The 18918-nt window shown below is 57.1% G+C and overlaps 1 protein-coding gene across 1 annotated transcript in view; it reads left to right on the top strand.

Moving 5' to 3' along the window:
* BRD4 (bromodomain containing 4) overlaps nt 1-17318 on the top strand; it is a 90257-nt gene extending 72939 nt beyond the window's left edge. Inside the window, 10 exon segments of the mRNA XM_035726073.1 lie at nt 9371-9423; nt 9539-9926; nt 10529-10815; nt 10817-10890; nt 10892-11118; nt 14107-14481; nt 14602-14732; nt 14870-15075; nt 15193-15433; nt 15749-17318. Of these exon segments, the coding sequence (XP_035581966.1) occupies nt 9371-9423; nt 9539-9926; nt 10529-10815; nt 10817-10890; nt 10892-11118; nt 14107-14481; nt 14602-14732; nt 14870-15075; nt 15193-15433; nt 15749-15817 (2051 nt within the window). The 3' untranslated portion in view covers nt 15818-17318.
* Nucleotides 17319-18918: the final 1600 nt, after the last annotated feature.

Here is an 18918-nt window from a genome sequence, read left to right as displayed (position 1 = left end):
GTACCCTGAGGAGGAGTTGCTGAGGGTATTGACACTGCACAATCCCCAGGGGGTTGGTTGAGGGGGGCTGGTGAGGACTTCGGGTGTTGGGGCCCAGGTGGTGGCATTGACCTTAGTGTGACCCTGTCCAGTCTTACGGTCTTCCCGATGTCACAGTCGCATGCAGCATGGCTGTTCCAGGTGATGTGCTTTTGCAGGTGTAGAGCAGTCTGCTCTCGGCTCTGCTGTCACCCAGGCTCAGGGCATTGCCGTTCTCCCCAGCGTGCTCACAGCTGCATTGGCTTCTCCTAACTGTGCACGCATTTGGACCAGCATGTCCTACAGCCTCTAACAGTTCTTCTCTTCATGTTTCATGGGCCTGCACGTGTGCCCCCTGGTGCCCTGGCAGAGCCCACCGCCCACCTGAGCAGGAGCTTCAGTGTGGGGGGTGGTGGGAGCCAGTGAGGGCAGGAGGAGATGCTGAGAGCTGCATGGTGGTAGGGAGAGGAGCTTTTCCTCCAGATGTGTGCTTTCCTGGTTATTCTCAGGGAGCAGGCAGGTGCTCCCACTGGCCAGGAGGAGAGACTAGAGAAGAAGCAGCCTGGCAACCAGCCTGTACTGTGAGGTGGAGCTGGCCATGTGTGTCTGGGTGAGCGCGGTTGCCCCTAGGCAGGTTTAGCTCCATCAGCTGAGCAGAGACAATCTGCAGACCACCGGAGAACCAGCTCTGGGGCCTTAGGCTTGTCCCTCCAGGCAGCCTGTGGTACGCGTATCCACAGTGGGAAATGTGTTTGGGCAACAAAGACCCCTGGTGTTTTCTTTTATAGATCTATCCCCTCTCTGGCATTTTATTCTTACTGGAGATAAACAGTAAGCCCCACTTAATCAGTTCATGAACATAATGTGATCTGATTGTGCCAAGGAAGTGTGAGGATTGCTCACAGCAGCTGGGTGATCCCATTCCAAGGCGTGTGCTCACACAGGTCCTCATGTGGGCTCAGCCTGCCTCTGTTTGGGGCAGTGGAGGATGGGAGGGCTTCTGGGCCTTCTCACTCTTCTCCACTTTTATGATAAAGCGTACCAGACTTTCCTAGTGGGTTGGAGGCTTGCCTTGGGATGGGCCTAAGGGCTTCTCCAAGACTCCTCTGTGGACTACCTCACTTCCAATGGGCTCAAATGGGACTGATTAAGCTGTATTCTGTATTTATTGAGCTCTAGTATATGCAGAGACTGCTGTGGGCAGTTTGCTGCCCTCCTGTCTCCATCTTTTGTCCTTTTCCTCCTAAGCAGCAAACCGCACCCCTCCCCCCGCCGTGGCTTTTTAATCTATCAACCAGCAGGGGGCGCCACACCCCATGCCTGCCAGGAAGGGCTGGCCCCAAGCCAGGGCCCACTGCACTCAGTAGGATGAATGGCCATATTCTTGGGCTCAATTAGCATTCCTGGTGGCTACTGACTTCTCACTTTCGGTGCCAGCCACCTCTCGGGTTTGCCTTTTGCTCTGGGCTTTTGCACCTCCTGCGGTTCGTAGCAGGCTGCTCCTACTAGGGGTTTCACAGCCTTTTCTCCTAAAGGATCTGAGTGACCAAAAGAAAACCCCAGAGGTTGGAATTGGCAGGAGACCTGATTGTTAAAACAGTGCAGTTTGGCCAAGGGCAGACTACCCCGACGTGGTACCCGGCCGTCAGGTCCTGATTGCGAGTCTATATCTGTGGCCTTTGTCCCTGATCCCCGAGCTCTTCTTTGGGGCGTGTTTGCTGGAGGAAGGAGTTCTCCTGGGCTCCAAAGTGCCCTGCACCCACGTCCTGCCGTGTGCTGTGGGGTAGCTGTCACGGCGTCTCCGGCAGCTCTTGACTGCTGAGGTTATTTTTCCCTTTTTGTTCCCCCTTTGAAAGAAATGGAAAGATTGTGCAACAAGTAATCTGAGAGTCCTGGGAACAGCTGTCTGGGCGGGAAGGAGGGTGAGATTTACAGTCTCCGAGCCGCCGGCCTTCAGGCTCCCAGGCTCCAGCAGTTCGGCCCCCGTGGCTTGCTGGGCTGCTTCCGGCTCATCCCTCTTTCCAGGCATCCTCCCTACCTCGTCTTGGGAGGCTCCCATTTGTCTTCTAAGTTCTGACTTTTCCTTTTTCGTCTGTGTGCACTGCGGAGCTCTGGTGTGGGTCGACTGGGTGCTTCCACCCTGTGGGGTTGTGCCCTGGGGCTCAGACACTGTCAGCCCCAAAGTAGGAGCTTGCACCCCTGCACCACTGAATGCAGCCATCCCACACAGGAAACCACACGCACTTCCAGGGCAGCTCCTCCAGCAGCTGCTCAAGCTGGGTCCCTGGAGCTAGGGAGCCCCAATTTCTGTGACCAGTTAGTGGGGGTAGGGCAGGGTGGGGGGCACTGAAGGTATTTCCTTTGGTCTTTTGGGGCTTAATTGTTTTGCCCTCCTTGTTCTTGTGTTTCCATTTGGACCGGAGCCGAAATTCCTGAAAGGGCCTATTTTTGTTACTTGTACTAAGGGTCATTTCTGCTGACAGGGCCCAGAGACATGAATCACCAAAAGAAACCAAACAGAGGCACGAAATTGGGGCTTGGTGGGGTGGGGTGCATAGACCCCTCTTGGCCACTCTCCATAGATAAGGACGCTGTGGGCTGCTCAAGGCACGGGGCTGGTCTGTGGGGCCAAGCTTTAGTTCAGGGAGGCGGTGCCCCCACAAATGGGAATTGGGGGATGGGGAGGTGGGTTGGACTTTTCCTAGCTCCGTTCCCAGGCCACCCTGTGTCGTGTCTGCCTCCTGTGCGTGCCCCCCCCCGCCACCCCGGCCGCCCGCCTGCCCAGAAGCACGCTGTTGGCCAGTCCTGCCACATCCTCCAAACCCAGCTATTACTTGGGTTGTGGTCTTTTGTGGAACTTCAGTTCTGGCTAATGACTAAATCTGCTTCAGGGTTCAGTACTGGGACAGGGTAGGGGATACAAATGCTACTTTTCCGTGGCCATCCCAGGTGGGCTATGGGCAGAGCTGTGGCCTTCCTGTCACCCGTGCTGGGATCATGTCTGCCTGGCTCCTGGGGTCAGGAGGGATGTCCTAGAACTCTTTTTTTCCAGCCTTCCACCCAGTCACATTGCTGATGATGGACTCCTTCCACATGCCATCCACAGGTCTTTCTGGGCAGGGTGGACACGCAGCTCATGTCCCTCTTAGGAGCACATCCTCCTACCCCAGCTACCTGGGCTGGGATGGGTTCGGGGAGGTGTGGGGCAGTGCTCTTGGATTTGGGCCTGGTCTTCTAGTTGCAGTGGGAGCACACTCCAGCTATTTTAGTCTGCTTGTTTCCTTTTCCCAGGATTGGAGCATGTGGGTGTTTCTTAATAGCTCCAGGGGAAAAAGGAATGCTTGATGTTTTGGAAAGATTTGAGCCGGAAAGTGCAGACAGAGGCCATGGGGCGTTCTTCCCAGACAACCAGCCTCAGCTTCCGACCCCTGGGGTCTTTGAGGGACTGGGTCCCAGTCCCATCTTGGGGCCTGCTGCTGCCCGCTCCAAGGGTGTGACGCTTGCTCTTGGGAAAAAGGAGAGGCCCCTGGTAGGGGTGGGGGTGGGGTGGGGATAGGAAAAGACCTGGAGGATGGGACTGTAGCTGGTCTGCCTGTCCTGTCAGGTGACCCCTCATACACCCACATGCAAGGGTCGCAGCTGGAGGGACTCTTGAGGCTTCATGTGCGAGGGTGAGCCTTGTGGAATGTGCCCTGAACGATAGGCCGGCCGGTGGGTGGGTTTTTCCCACGCGCACACTTGAAGACCATGGGAGTGCAGTGTTGGTTGCATCCGTGACTCCAACAGAGGCATCCGCTCTGCTGTGTGAGTGGGAACGTGCCCCATGCCCCTCTCCAGTCAAGAGGAAACACACTTGATGCCCTGGGAAAAGGACAGCTTTACTCCTCCGGCTGTCTTCATTTTATGCCCCCCCCCCCCCCCGCCCCAACCTTGACGGTGTGTATAATTGCTTCCTCTTTTTATAATTTTGGGTGTTTTATATTTGTTTTTTGTCTTTTTTGTTTTGTTTTGGTTTTTTGGTGGTTATTTATTTATTTGGTGGTGGTGGTGGTGGTTTCTTGGGGTTTGTAGGAATGCAGAAATGAGGCTGTTTGCTAGAGGTCCTGCACTCTAGAGCCCCTTTCTGGAGGATTTTCTTATCTCTGCCCAGGCCCTGAGGAAGGGCTGGCATCACCTCCATGAGGTAGACAGTGTGCAGAAAAGCAGATCCAGAGGGGACAAGCTTAAGAGTCGGGGGTGCCTAATGGGTGTGGCACACCTGGCTGGTCTTCAGGAATGATGGCAAGTAGGGCAGGCAAGGGCGCCTCTCACATTCAAAGACCTTCAATAAAGGAAATGCCGGCCTGCTTTCACAGTGCACATGGAACTTGTTACTGGAAGCAGCTGTTCTGTGTAGAAGCATAAACAGGGCTCTGGGTGGTTTTGGAGACGTCCATGTGTGCAGGGACTGTGCCCCTTGTAAAGGGAAGGTGGGTCCGTCGCCGCCTGTGGCTGGCCAGGCAGGGGGCAGGGCTCCTAGACTCCGGCGCTGTTCTCTCGTGCCCTGTCAAGCGGGCAGGGCACAGGAGGCTGGCTCGGTCTGTGGTTCTTCTGTTCTTGTGACTTGAATGGTACATTCCACACCATTTCTCTCACACTGGTTTCTCTCTCCCTCTATGTAGGTCCTGCCTAATCATTGGACACGGACTCTTAATAAAACGGTCTTCAGTTCCAGATTCCTTCCCAGCAAGCTATAGCTTAAGTCCATTTTCTTCTGTGAAAGGGACAGGACTCCATCAAGTTATGGAATTCCTCAGAGCCCTGGGCCTGTCCCCCGGGGTGGATTAGTCATGTCCAGCAGTACACGCCTAGTCCCGCCTCCGGGAAGGCTGCCTGCTTGGCTGGCCCCCCAGCCCTCCTGTGTAAAGACTGCCTGGCTGTCCTGCCCAGCCTCCCTGGTCATCTGGGGTCTTCTGGGCGGGTGGCATCTCCCAGTGGGTGATGACAATCCCCCCTGCACACACATACATGTGGTGCTGCTCCGTGTGCAAGGCCCCATCACAAGTATGTTTTCTCTCTTCCATCCCTCCCTCTTTGTCTGGATCCTAACTGCTTTCCTCCTGGACCTTAAAATGACGTTAGCCCAGGGAAGGTCTCATTCAGCCTAAGGAAGAACACTTAATATCTAGAGCTTTCCCCCGTGAGGGACAGGGGCCTTAGGGGCAAGCCTAGTTGGGCCTGTAGGCTCGCGGGGCTGTCCCTCCACATGCCCTCTCTCTGGTGGCTTGTGAGGCTCCGTCAGCTGGAGGCTGCCACCAGCTACAGCTGACTCCCAGGCCCCAGGAGTCTTCCCTCTGTTTTCATTGTCCCCACTGTTGCCTGTTGGGCATTTTCCCAACTTTTTTGGCCTCTTTGCCTAAAGTCACAAGAGGGGAAAGTACCTCTTGGGCTGCCTCCTTGTCTCCCACTCCCCACCCCCCCACCAAGGAATTAGAAGCAGGCTGCAGTGATCAGGAAGGTCGCTGCTGAGGGGCACTCGAGGAGAAACAGCCATGCAGCCAGCTGACCTAGCCCCTGGAGTCCAGGATTCCTGTCCCCAGTGGGGTGAGGCACTGGGCTAGTGGACGAGAAAGGGCTCTCAGATCCAGAGCACTGGGCCAGTCCATCGTGAGGCCATCCGAGCCCTCAGGGCCTGCTCCGTGCACATCTCTGAGGGGTGTTGCTAGCACCCTCCCATTCTTCAGTGCCCTAGAATAATGACAGCCTCCGGGGGTGGGGCAGTCCAGGGTGACCGCATCATCCAAGGCCTCTGAGAGGCACTGAATAGGATTTTTTGCTCTAAAAATAAATATCGGCCCTTTTTTGGTCATGAATCCAGCATTTCAGCAGAAAACTGCCCGATGAAAAGTCCCCTAAGGAACAGCATCTGTGTTTCAGGGAGTGCTTTTTTTTTTTTCTTCCTTTTTAAAGTGTAGTTTGTGTGTACTTCTTCAAGGCCTCTCGCAGTTTCCTGGCATCTTGGAGCCTGCCTTCTGGAGCTGGAAGCAAGTTTAAGGAGGTGTAGTTTACCATCAGCAGGCCCTCGGGCACTGGCCACCTCCTGTGCGGAAACCCTGGGATCCTTCCTCTGGGCTTTGTGTTCTAGATCCAGCCCCTCCAGAGCCTCCAGGGCCCTGCAGTGATGCTTGCAAGTTCCTAGGCTGCTCCCTGATCCTCTGGCCCGTCGATTCCCAGTCAAGCTACATTTGCCAAACAGACTATTTTGAGCTGCCCTTTGGCCTGTGCCTGATGTGTTCCCAGTGCAGCTCGGCCTGGCTGGAGCCAGGGGGCTTCATGCCCGGAGATTCCCACAGGACAGTTGGGAAGCTGTTGGCATTGTCTTTCTGGGAAGATTCTGCCGTCTTGGAACAAATGGCAGCCTGGATTCCCACATTGTCGGCCTGTGTGCTGCCCCGCCCTGCCCCTTCCCACACTCGTGCATACCAGCTCTAGCCACAGGCCAGCTCTCCCGCAGGGTCTTTGCACCCTTTCTGTTTGTGGATCCTGGCCTCCTTGCCCATGGGGCTTCCATCTGTCAAAAGAACTTGATCTTGAGACTCAAGCTGTCCCCCGTGCCCGGTGCCCCAGGAATAGAGCAGAGAGAGCGTTACCCACTCACTCCTTAATGGCAGCCTCCCGTGTGTGGGCGGGGGGTGCGCAGGGCCTTAGGGGTTGCTGCAGGAGGGGTGGGTGGCCTGGGCCTCTGCTAGTGCCGAGGCTCCCCAGTCAGTTGAGTTGAGTTGGGCTCTGTGCCTCTGCCCTGCCCTTACCCTCAATCCCGTCTCCCTCCCTTGAGTGGGGGTGGGGGGCGGGAGGAATCAGTGTTTTAATCAGATTTTACAAAAACAAAACGTTTTAATTCTTTGTACAATTACCATCCTATGTAAAGATGAAATTTGTGTTGAGTTCAAGATTTTCATGGAATAAAGATCACACAGTACTCGAGGCCATCTTCATGTAACCCTTTCTAGAGAGTTTTGTGTGGGGTGTCTTGGGGTTGGTGTGTCGTGAAGCTGTGCACTTCCTGTCTTGTCTTCCTACCAGTAACTCAGGAGGCTCAGGCCATGTGAGCCAGATGCAGCTGTCCCAAGCAGGCTCCGGCAGCCCTTGGTCCCCACCGCCGGCCCCTTGTGTCCTCTGGTCCTGGAGGTCTGCTGTACACCTCCCACTCTAGGCCTGCCCGCCTCCCCACCAGCACTTCCTCACGGAGACCTGGACCTGGGACACTGTCCAAGGCAGCCGAGACCCGCTCTCTGGAACTCCTGGGACCCCACTGCATTTTGTCCCCATGAGTGCTCCTGTGGGCCTCTCTACTCACCTGCTGGGGGGAGATAGTGAAGGCTCAGAGCCACCATTCCTCCTTTATGGTGGAAAAAACAGGGCTTCCCCTGGGGCCATGAGATGACAGGCCACCCCAGCCCTCCTCACAATACGGTGTCTTCTCTTGGTCAGACTTTACCCATTGGCCCCTTTCTTACCCCAGTTTCTGATCCCCCAGCCTCCCAAAGGCCTGCCCATTGTGTGAGCAGCTGTTCCAGCCTCCCTCGAGCTTCAGTGCACGTTACTGGAATCTGCTGGGAGAGGTGCCCATCCTGGAGGGACCCTCAGCCCCTTTCTCCTGCTCCCTTCGGCTCAGTGGCCTCTCTGTACTGTGCTTTCCCCTAGCGCATGTAGGGTTCCTTTGGTCCTGGGCCTCCCACCTCTCTAGTTCAGTTCCTTTACCCCGCAGCTGCCAGCCTCGTGGCCCTAATCCTGCAAGTCACTCAAAACTGTCCCCTTTTGTATGTCCCGTCCACAAGAGTGTTCCTCTCACCTGGTTTCCTGCTGTGACCCAAAGAGCCCTGAACTCTGTATCCTGGCATCTCCAGTGTCCAGGTTTGAGGCTGGGCATATGGTTCCCGTGTTCCAGATGTCCCTGGTTGCTGCCATTTGTATGAGGACCTGTGTCTATAGCTGCTGAGGTCTGTGTCACACTGTCTTGTCTCTTGCATGGAGTGGTGAGCTCTCGCAGGGCACGAGGTCCTTTCTCATCCCATTTGGTAGCGCGCTGTACCTTGTGGCTGTGCACCTCCCAGAAGCTTAGCACGGCCCTCCATGAAGCAGCTGCGAGTGGAGGTAGCAAAGCATGTTGTCCTCCAACACCAGCAAGAGCCAGCACCCTGGCAAGGATCTTAGGGGATGCCAGGCAAAGCCATGAGGTGTCTCTTGGTGACAGGAATTCGAAAAGCACCATGGGTCCCACCTCCCACCTGGTTGGTGACTTCATCATTTCCTAGCCCATGAGTACTACTGATTGGTTCTCCTCTCCCTCTCTCGGGTTTGCACACCAGCGATTATTGGTGAGGGGCAAACAGCTGTCGAAAGATCCTTAGCATAAATCTGTGGAGTGGGTGCAGAGGTGGGTGTGTGCACTGGCTCCCGCACATTCCTCGCAGGGGCAGGCCCACCCTGGACGAGTCCACACAACAGCAGCAACCAGCTGTCGGCCCCTGAGGTATCAGGGGACACATGGCAGGGAGAGTCCCTGCAGCATATTAGCCGTGTCCCAGCACGGGGATTTCTCTGAGGCCGGTCTCCCACGAGGAAGGGAGTGCTGGTTGGTGGCCTCCCTTTGCTGGCCAGTGGTAGTGAGCACCTTCCCTGTTTCCTCCTGGTCATTCCTGGGAGGCCAGCCTGTTTCCTTCCCTCCCACCCTCCCCTAAAGTGCTCACTCCGCGGCCAGGCATGGGACAACACCTCCACGCGCTCTGTCCCCCAGTTGTGCATCTCTGCTTCCCCTGGGAGGCTGGGGAGGAGCTAGCATAGAGGGCAGTGCAGTTGGAGGCCACCATGTTGTTACTTTAGCTGTGTGACACGGGGCAAGTCCCTTAGTCTCTCTGAGTCTCACTTGGCTAATCATCAAATGGATGTGATGATTTCTAATGTGATTGTTCCAAAGCAAAGCAGGTTGGGGTACAGACACTTGGGTCACCATAGTGGCCTCTGGCCAGCAAGTGGGGAAGACACTGGGCAGGGAGGTGTCCGTAGCTCAGCTCCCGGTGTACCTGGGTGTCATCCTTTAATGGAGCCAGCTAATGGTCTGGAAATTGGCAGGGAGGCTTTTCAAATATGGTCCCCACTAGGAAAAGCGGCAGGCAGATGGGTAGGTAACACCCCACACGTCTTTCCCTTTCCCGTGACCGACTCCCATCCCAGACAGAACCCACCTACTCTCCCTTTCACCGTCACCGGCCCTTCTCCTGAACTTACCCTCTGTTTTCTCCTTGCTCTGCCTTGGAGGCCAGCTCACAGCCCTCTCCCCCAGAGCCTCACCACCTTCTCTTTCCCTCTGCAGAGATGGCTCCGAAGTCAAAAAAGAAGGGGCACCCCGGGAGGGAGCAGAAGAAGGTATGTGGTCTCAGGGGTGTCCTCCAGCAGGTGAGCAGCGGCCGCCTGCCCTTTTAGGGCTCTGAGGGCACCCAGGAGTGTGCCGCCTGCCTGACGTCAGCCTGTCTGTCTGCAGCACCATCACCACCACCATCAGCAGATGCAGCAGGCCCCAGCCCCCGTGCCCCAGCAGCCCCCGCCGCCTCCCCAGCAGCCCCCGCCGCCTCCACCGCAGCAGCAGCAGCAACAGCAGCAGCAGCAGCAGCAGCCCCCGCCCCCGCCGCCTCCGCCCTCCATGCCGCCGCAGGCGGCCCCCACGATGAAATCCTCGCCTCCGCCCTTCATCGCCGCCCAGGTGCCTGTCCTGGAGCCCCAGCTCCCAGGCAGCGTCTTCGACCCCATTGGCCACTTCACCCAGCCCATCCTGCACCTGCCGCAGCCTGAGCTGCCCCCCCACCTGCCCCAGCCGCCCGAGCACAGCACTCCACCTCATCTCAACCAGCACTCGGTGGTCTCTCCTCCAGGTGAGCTGCAGCCACAGCTGCCGAGGGTCGGGGAGGCATTTTGGGCGACCTGTGGGACCTCCGCAGGTAGTTGTCTTGCCTCCACGGGGAGGTCGGTGGCTTTCCCGAGTGAGCCGTTAAGGAAATCATGAGCCACTGAGGCACAGGCTCTGCATAGTTAGTGCCTCCACATGGAAGAGATACTGACTTCGTTTCTTCTGCTGGGCCAAGCATTGTGTGAGATGGAAAAAAGATGTGTGTGGCCCACCACCGCCCCAGCTCCCAGTTGAGGACGGAGGTGCTGGGACACACACACACACGCCTGGGGGATTCAGGGAAGGCTGCCTCTGAGATCTGAAGGGCAAGTGTGAAAATAGGGAGCAGCTGAAGGGAAAGGAGGAAGGTCAGGGGTGCAGAGCGCAGGGCAGAACGGGGGTTGTGAGGAGCCAAATCCTGTGGACCGCTCTAGAAACTCTTCTTATCCTGGAGTTTGTGGGAAGCCAAGGAGGGCGGTGGAGCGAGATGACTAGTTGGAGGGAAACTAGTGGAGCAGAGAGGTTGGGCCGGGGGCCACGGGGTGCAGAAGCCGTGAGCCTCACCACCACGCTGTTGTGTCCTTCCAGCTTTGCACAACGCGCTGCCCCAGCAGCCATCACGGCCCAGCAACCGCGCCGCCGCCCTGCCCCCCAAGCCTGCCCGGCCCCCGGCCGTGTCACCTGCCCTGGCCCAGCCACCCCTTCTCCCACAGCCCCCCATGGCTCAGCCCCCCCAAGTGCTGTTGCAGGAGGACGAAGAGCCACCCGCCCCACCCCTCACCTCCATGCAGATGCAGCTTTACCTGCAGCAGCTGCAGAAGGTGCAGCCCCCCACACCACTACTCCCTTCCGTGAAGGTGCAGTCCCAGCCCCCACCCCCCCCGGCCCCCCCCACCCCACCCCTCAGTGCAGCAGCAGCTACAGCAGCAGCCACCGCCGCCGCCCCCCCCAGCCACAGCCGCCACCCCAGCAGCAGCACCAGCCCCCCCCACGGCCTGTGCACATGCAGCCCATGCAGTTCCCTACCCACATCCAGCAGCCCCCGCCACCCCCGGGCCAGCAGCCCCCACACCCGCCCCCTGGCCAGCAGCCACCGCCACCACAGCCCGCCAAACCTCAGCAGGTCATCCAGCATCACCCTTCACCCCGGCACCACAAGTCGGACCCCTATTCAACCGGTAAGTTGGCTTTTGCCCCTGGGCTCTGGGGAGGCTGGTGCTGGGCCCAGAAGTTTGTCTTTGAGAAGCCAGACTGGTCAGCTCATGCTTCAGGCTGAGGTGGGCTCAGAGCCCCACTTGAAAGGCTCGGGGTTGGTTGCAGAGGTGGCTGAAAGGGGGCGTCGGTGCTTCATGTAGTGTTCTTACTTGGGGTCTTGGGTTGCAACCCGATGTCTTGGCTTGGAACCCGATGACTGGGAACAAGGTCCCCACTGGCCCTTTTCTTGGAACTTACAGTCAAGAGCATTACAGTGCATCGTGATCCTGCTAGGTGGGGAAGCCAGGAGCCCAGGGAGGCACCTGATCCGTTTCTGGAAGTCAGGGCAGGCTTCCTGGAGGAGGTGATCAGAGGGTGAGCCAGAGCTAATTTAACAAACGGTGGGGAGTGAGGTCCAGGCAGAGCTAGGGGCAGGCCTGGGCAGCAGGGGGCTGTTTGGGAACCTGTAGGAATAGGTGCTCTGCTCTCAGCGAGGCTCACCTGGTGGGAGTCAGGACCTCGTGGGAGAGAATTGGGCTAACGCTGTACCTGGCAGCTGTTCCTGGTCCCTGTCTCCGCACTGATCCAGGCTGTCCTTTTTCTGTCGACAGTGTTGATTAGGCCACGCCCTCTCGCTTTTCCTGGCACTTGTTTTCTGAGTGTCTGTGACCAAAATGTGCTGGCCGGCCTCGGCGAGGGAATTGTTCCAGGCAGTGCCTCATGGTGTGGTGACGTGAGGGTCAGGGTTGAGGCCCCTGGACTTGGCAGTGCAGACCACGTAGCTTGGCTAGGGAGTGCAGGTGCCTCCTGCAAATTGAACAGCAAGGCTGTTGAGCTCAGGCTGTGACTGCTCCAACATCTGGCAAAAGCTGCCAGGTGCCAGGTGATCGTTGGACTCCCTGAGCCAAGAACAGCTGGCTGTCCTCCCTGGGAAAGGCTGGTGCTGGTGCTGGTGCTGGTCCCCGCAGCTGTGCGGCTGTGCCTGTTTTCCCCCTTAAGGAAGGCCAGGCTTCCCTGTAGGGGGCAGTGGTGAGCAGGACATGAGAGCTCTTCAGTAGAGCTCGTTCTTGTGGTGGGCAGGTTCCCTCTGACAACCTGTGCTGTGAGTCCTCAGGCCCACTTCCCCTGAGCTCCTGTGGCCTGGGGTGGGTCACAGGGAGCAACGTGGGTTGGAGCGCAGCTGGGGACTTGGGGCCAAAGGCCAACAATTTGGAGTCCCAAGGAGGTGCATCTCTGGCCAGGGCACCTGGCGAACTTGCAGGCACTACCCCTGAGCCCATGGGCCTCCCCTCTCGCTGCTGGTGGATGAAGCCACTGGCGGGCAGGTGATACCTACAAATCATAGATCCAAGCATCTGCCTGCCACCACCCAGGTCAAGCCTCAGCAGATGCTGCTGAGGGAGCCATCCCAGTGAGAGACTGTCACAGTCGTGTGCCTGCAGATCCCTAGGCCTGGACTGGGGCCCCCAACACCAAGGCTGGCGAAACCAGCCACATGGGGCTGGGGACCAAGGTGCAGGAGTGGGCTGGTCTTCACCACCATGTTGTCTCTGAGCAGCTGTTCTGCCTCTCTGGGGTTAGGAGCAAGTTCTGGCTTTAGAGAGAGGGGCAGGGAGGGTCCAACCATAGCTGAGGCATTGTGGTCTCTGCTGGGCCCAGGCGCTGGTGGAGGGCCAGGGGTGTTGGTATCTCTGCTTGCGGATGGCAGCTGGAATCCGGCCTGGAGGAGGTGAGCGGAAGGGCCTGTATGCAGAGCTTGGCTTAGGTTTTTCATTGTGAGGCACAAGGCAGGACCAGGAGCAAGTATACTGCAGAGAGGTGGCTTTGTTTTGTGGACAAGTGTGGCTTGTCCCATGCTGGAGCTGGCCAAGACATGTCAGGGATTTAAGCAGGAGGGCGTTTCCATGCTAGAGTAGGTAGAGGAGTCAAAGGCAGAATTTGGTGACTGTGACCTCAAGCTGTTTTCTCACCAGTGAGGCTGAGGTGTCAGACTTAAGTGCTTTGATGGCGCTTTCCAGGCTCCTGCCTTGTGCCAGGTACTTGGACCTTGAGGCTGCCTGAATCTCCACTCTCCCACCCACCCGCCTTTGGTTTGAGGAAGGTGGGTGGGCTGGCCCAATTCCTGTAAGAACCATAAGCCAAGAACATGTTCTCCCAGCTCTGCCGTGGTGCAGGCTAGTTCCAGCATCTCCCTTGTGTGGGGCTGGCAGGCTGAGTTGTGTGGGGAGGGTCTCCTGGGGATCCAGTCCTAGTCCCAAAGCATTTGTCCAAGCAGGCAGGTTAAGCCATATATAGGGATAGCTGGGAGCTCAGGCTGTCTGTTCTGTAAGGTTGTAAGGTTATTGATGTCCCTTTTTTTTTTTTTTTAAGATTTTATTTTCTTATGGGACGCCTGGGTGGCTCAGTGGGTTGGGCTTCTGCCTTTGGGTCAGGTCATGATCTGGGTCCTGGGATCAAGTCCTACATCGGGCTCCTTGCTCATCAGGGAGCCTGCTTCTCCCTCTGCCTGCTACTCCCCCTGCTTTGTGCTCCCTGTCTGTCAAATAAATAAATAAAATCTTTTAAAAAAAAGTCTCAGGACCCTGAGCTCATGACCTGAGCCGAAGGCAGACACTTAACCCACTGAGCCACCCAGGCATCCTGTTGATGTCCCTTATATTTAACCTAGGCTATGCCGTGGAACCATCTGGAGAACTTTTAAAAAGTACTCAGGCCCAGACCTTACCTGTGACCAACTACATCAGGATCTGCACTTCTCAAAGGTTCCCGATGATTCTGACACACAGGGGCATCAGACACTAGGACTGAGCTCATGGCTCCATGAAGCCCTGCTATACACTGAGCTAGGGGCCTGATGTGCTTGGGGCTCAGCCAGTGTGGGTCTCCCCCCAGCTTAGGGGGTCACCTGGCTGGGCCCAGGCCAGTGATGTCCACACGAGTTCTGCTGACATGCTCCTTGTCCCCTCTCCTAGGTCACCTCCGCGAAGCCCCCTCCCCGCTTATGATACATTCCCCCCAGATGCCACCGTTCCAGAGCCTAACCCACCAGTCACCACCCCAGCAAAACGTTCAGCCTAAGAAGCAGGTAAAGGGCAGGGCTGGGCCACAGCCCCCAGGGCCAGGTGTGGGCCGGTGCCAGAGGCACCCACCTGCCTCACCGGCCACTGTGCCTGTGCCATCCCAGGAGCTGCGTGCGGCCTCTGTGGTCCAGCCCCAGCCCCTGGTGGTGGTGAAGGAGGAGAAGATCCACTCACCCATCATTCGCAGCGAGCCTTTCAGCCCCTCACTGCGGCCAGAGCCCCCTAAACACCCAGAGAGCATCAAGGCACCCGTTCACCTGCCCCAACGTGAGTGCCCTCAGTGCACTGGACGGGAGCTTTCTGTGGGCTGGTTGACTCCGCCCTACTGGGCTTGGGGGCAGGGGGGAATGGGCCCCGGCCCAGGCCCACAAGTGGTTTGCGTTCCAGGGCCTGAGATGAAGCCTGTGGATGTCGGGAGGCCTGTGATCCGGCCCCCTGAGCAGAATGCGCCCCCACCAGGGGCCTCCGACAAGGACAAACAGAAACAGGAGCCGAAGACGCCAGTTGCACCCAAAAAGGTAGGAACAGTGAGTCCACAAACGTCCCCATGCCAGGGAGGCACCTTGGGGGCGGGGGGGGGGGGGGTGCCTTCAGGCTGTGGCCTTCTCGGTGCAGCCCGACCCCCCACCCACCCTGTGGTTTCTCTGTCTGGCAGGACTTGAAAATCAAGAACATGGGCTCTTGGGCTAGCTTGGTGCAGAAGCATCCCACCACCCCGTCCTCCACAGCCAAGTCCTCGAGTGACAGCTTTGAGCAGTTCCGCCGTGCCGCCAGGGAGAAGGAGGAGCGCGAGAAGGCCCTGAAGGCACAGGCCGAGCACGCAGAGAAGGAGAAGGAGCGGCTTCGGCAGGAGCGCATGAGGTGGGCTGGGGTTGTGGGCAGCCTGGGGCCCCCGGGGGCTGCCGTCGCCGCGCCCGCCCCCCCCCGCCCGCCCGCCCTGTGCTGACTGGCAGCTCTGCCCTGCTCTGCTGCGCCCAGGAGCCGAGAGGATGAGGACGCGCTGGAGCAGGCCCGGCGGGCCCACGAGGAGGCACGGCGGCGCCAGGAGCAGCAGCAGCAGCAGCAGCGGCAGGAGCAGCAGCAGCAGCAGCAGCAGCAGGCCGCTGCCGTGGCCGCCGCCGCAGCCCCCCAGGCCCAGAGCTCCCAGCCCCAGTCCATGCTGGACCAGCAGAGGGAGTTGGCCCGAAAGCGGGAGCAGGAGCGGAGGCGCCGGGAGGCGGTGAGTCGGGGACCTCTGGGCGAGGGTCCAGCCTTGGAGGGGCTTGGAAAGGGGACCCGGGAACCTTGGGGGTGAAGGCAGTCACTCTCTGAGAGGGGGGGGTGAGGGGGGGTGCTCCCGGGCTCGGGGCTCCTGCTGGCCTGCACTGTGCTGGCCTCGGGCTCTCACAGGTGGCTCAGGCTTGGTGTTGGGAGGTTTCTGGGTGTGGGGGCCCCGAGGGCCTGGCCAGTGCTGGGGGCGGGGGAGCTTGGAAGCTGCAGTAAGGGTAGGGCACCTAGTCTCACTCCCTCCCTCCCTCCCTCCTCTCCCCTCCAGATGGCAGCTACCATTGACATGAATTTCCAGAGTGATCTATTGTCAATATTTGAAGAAAATCTTTTCTGAGAGCACCTAGGTGACTTCTGACTTTGATTTTCTGGCGAAACGTTGACTCTCCATAGTGTTAGGGCGGCAGTGGAGGCGGTAGCAGCGGCAAGGGGGTGGCTCCGGGCCTGGCCCTCCTGCATGCTGTGCCCAGGGCAGGCCTGACGGGCAGCTGAGGATCGCAGAGCCTGTCTGCCTTACAGCCAGCCGGACGTCCCGCCACCCACCACCCCCCTCGCAGGACGTCGGCTCAGAGCACGCCTCTCCACGAGCAAGTGCTGGCCAGACCCAAGCCGCGCGTCCCTGCGTGCGGGGCAGAGGTCCTGCTCTCCGCCAAATGTCTACACAGTATACACAGGACATTGTTGCTGCCGCCACCGTGACTGGTTTTCTGTCCCTGAGAACGTGACGTTCGTGACGTCCTGCCCACCAGGAGTCCTTCCCCTACACCCCAGCCACCACCGCCCGCTCCCAGGAGGCCAGGGCAGGCCCGAGCGAGCTGGAGGCGGGCGAGGGCGCCGGCCCACCCCCTTGCTGGCACTGACTTTGCCTTGAACAGACCCCACCCCTCCCCTCCCCCACAAGCCTTTAATTGAGAGCCGCTCTCTGTAAGTGTTCGCTTGTGCAAAAGGGAATAGTGCCGTGGAGGTGTGTGTGTGTCCATGGCAATTTGGAGCAAGGTGACTGTCACACGCGCGTGTGTGGGCCGGCCTCGCCCAGTGAGTGAGGCCACCAACCAAAGTCAGTTCCTTCCCACCTGTGTTTCTGGGTTTTTTTTTTTTTTTTTTCTATATATATATTTTTTGTTGGATTCTATTTTATTTTTAATTCTCTCTTCTCCTCCAGACACAATGGCACTGCTTATCTCCGAAATGGTGTGATCGTCTCCTCATTGAGCGGCGGCTGCCACCGCGCTGTGGGTAGTGTGTGACCGTGGCTGTACTGTGTAGTGAACATAGTTGGCATATCTTTGTTTGAAGTTTGTTGGTGACTCCACCAAACTGGTGTAAAAAAACTCAAAAAAAAAAACCCACAAAAAACAACAAAACACACAAAACACAAAAAAAAACTGCCTATATTTTACTCAGTTTCAAACTTTATTAGTCTGTTTTTAATTATAAACCATGTTTTCTTTTTCCCTCCCCCCCGTTTGTTTTTAATGTCAAATCTGTTTGAGTTGTGTTTTTTTTTTTGTTTTTTTTTTTTTTTTAAATACCAGGAAAGGAAGGGCCAGGGGACGAGGCAGGCACTGGGGTCTGGGGGGGGGCACAGACCCCTGAGGTAGAGGCTCCCCACCCAGCCTGACGAGCCGGCTGCCCCTTCCCCCACCCCCCCTTTTTTTTTAATTTTATAATTGGAGCCCTTGGTGAGGTTACGTGTGCCATGAGAACCCACTCTACACCACGACGCTGGTGCCTCAGTGTTGGCCAAACTCTGGAGTCACTGACTGGTTTGACTTTCATACGGTGAATATGCATTTGGTCTGTACTGATCATGGAATAAACACATCTCTCTTTTTTAATGCTGGCGTCTTCCTGACATTTCTTTGTGAACCACCTGTTGCCTAGGCTAGGCCCAGGGGGCCCCCCGGGATCCCCAACCACCTTTGTACAAGAACTACCATCAGGGGCCACCTTGCCCATCTTCCATGACCAAGCTGAAGCTGTGACAGGGAGCCCAGGTACCCATTCTTCCTGTGGACCCTGGCCTTCTAGGTGGGTGACATGCTGCAGCAGAACCTGGCCAAACTCCAGACAGTATTCTTCCCCCTTGCCCTCCTCCATCCTGGTCCCGCACTCACCAGAGGACTTGGGCCGCTTCTCCCGCCTCGCCTGCCTCTACCTTAACTACTCCTTTCATTTAAGCTCAGGGTTAACCAGATGTTCTTAGATAAGTGTACACCCCCCCCCCACCAACCAGGATCCTCACCTCCCACGCATGTAGACACGCACCCACACATTCCCTTCCAAGAGAGCCCGCCATGTGGCTGCCCGTGTGCCCACCAGCGTGCCACAAGGTAAGGGCAGCACTCAAGAGTGGTCCCTAGGATGTAAGATGAAAGTGTATCATTTATGTGTGCCCCGACACAAACTGAAACATTTCTAGCACTGTTTCTTAACCCTTACCCCCTTTGTTTTTCAACCAGAAAAGCCCTAGTATCATCTTGTGTTTGGGATCTGGGAAACCTGGCAAGGGTGTAGTTCAGGCATCCAGCCAGAGGTCCCCAGTTGCCTCCCTGCCCCTGCCCCCACGCCCCAGCAGGCACTTCCTCATGTGCCACTGTGGTTCAAGTGGGACTTACATTTTGGTTCTTTGGGGTTTCTTCCATCTCATCCCACCCCCTCATTTCTGTTCCCTGTTTTGTTTGGTAACTTCCCCAGGCCAGGTCCGACTGTTTAGCTGGAGAAATGGTTTTTGTCTGCACCTTCTAAAGATTTAACTCTGCCGTGGCCCTCTCCACACCTTCCTGATGGGTGTTTCTCTAACTGGGTTGTAATTAGAACTTGGATCTACTATTTAATTTCTCTGGCCATTTCCCACTCCCTCCCACAGTACTAGAAATCTTAGTCCTATACAAGAGTAAGAGGTGTGTACAAGCCCCCACTGTACTGTATGCACGGATCGCTTGGCCAATAATTATGTCAGTGAATCTGAGACTTGTATTAAACACTTTAGACATTTGTAGAAGGGAATTCGTAGACTTTTCACTTATATACTAAAGTTTTTTTTTTTTTTTGTGCAGTTCTCATTGCAAAAATAAACATTTGTACTGAATATAAAATTACCATCCTGTGACTGCCGCTGTCTTTTTGTTTGAGGGTAGAGCTGGGGGTAGGGGGATGGTGAGAGTGAGTTTTGTGCAGCAGAGGAACAAGGGAGATCCCCAGACACTCACTAGCCATGTGGCCAGGTTAGAGGACTTGGGAGGCATACCGCGATCATCCAGTGGTTGGAAAACTGATTTGATGGAAAGTGTAAACGAAACCAAAGCTATGATACAGGCTAATCGTGCAAGAAAAGAAAGGTACTAAGTACAGGCAGAACAAACCTTAGTACAATGCTGGTCGTGTAATCATAGCCGTCTACGCGACGCTGAGATATACATTGTTTACTGAGGCGGA

The sequence above is a fragment of the Zalophus californianus genome, chromosome 1 (assembly GCF_009762305.2).
Source record: "Zalophus californianus isolate mZalCal1 chromosome 1, mZalCal1.pri.v2, whole genome shotgun sequence".
Classification (NCBI taxonomy): Eukaryota; Metazoa; Chordata; class Mammalia; order Carnivora; family Otariidae; genus Zalophus; species Zalophus californianus.
This window is presented reverse-complemented; position numbering and strand designations above follow the sequence as displayed.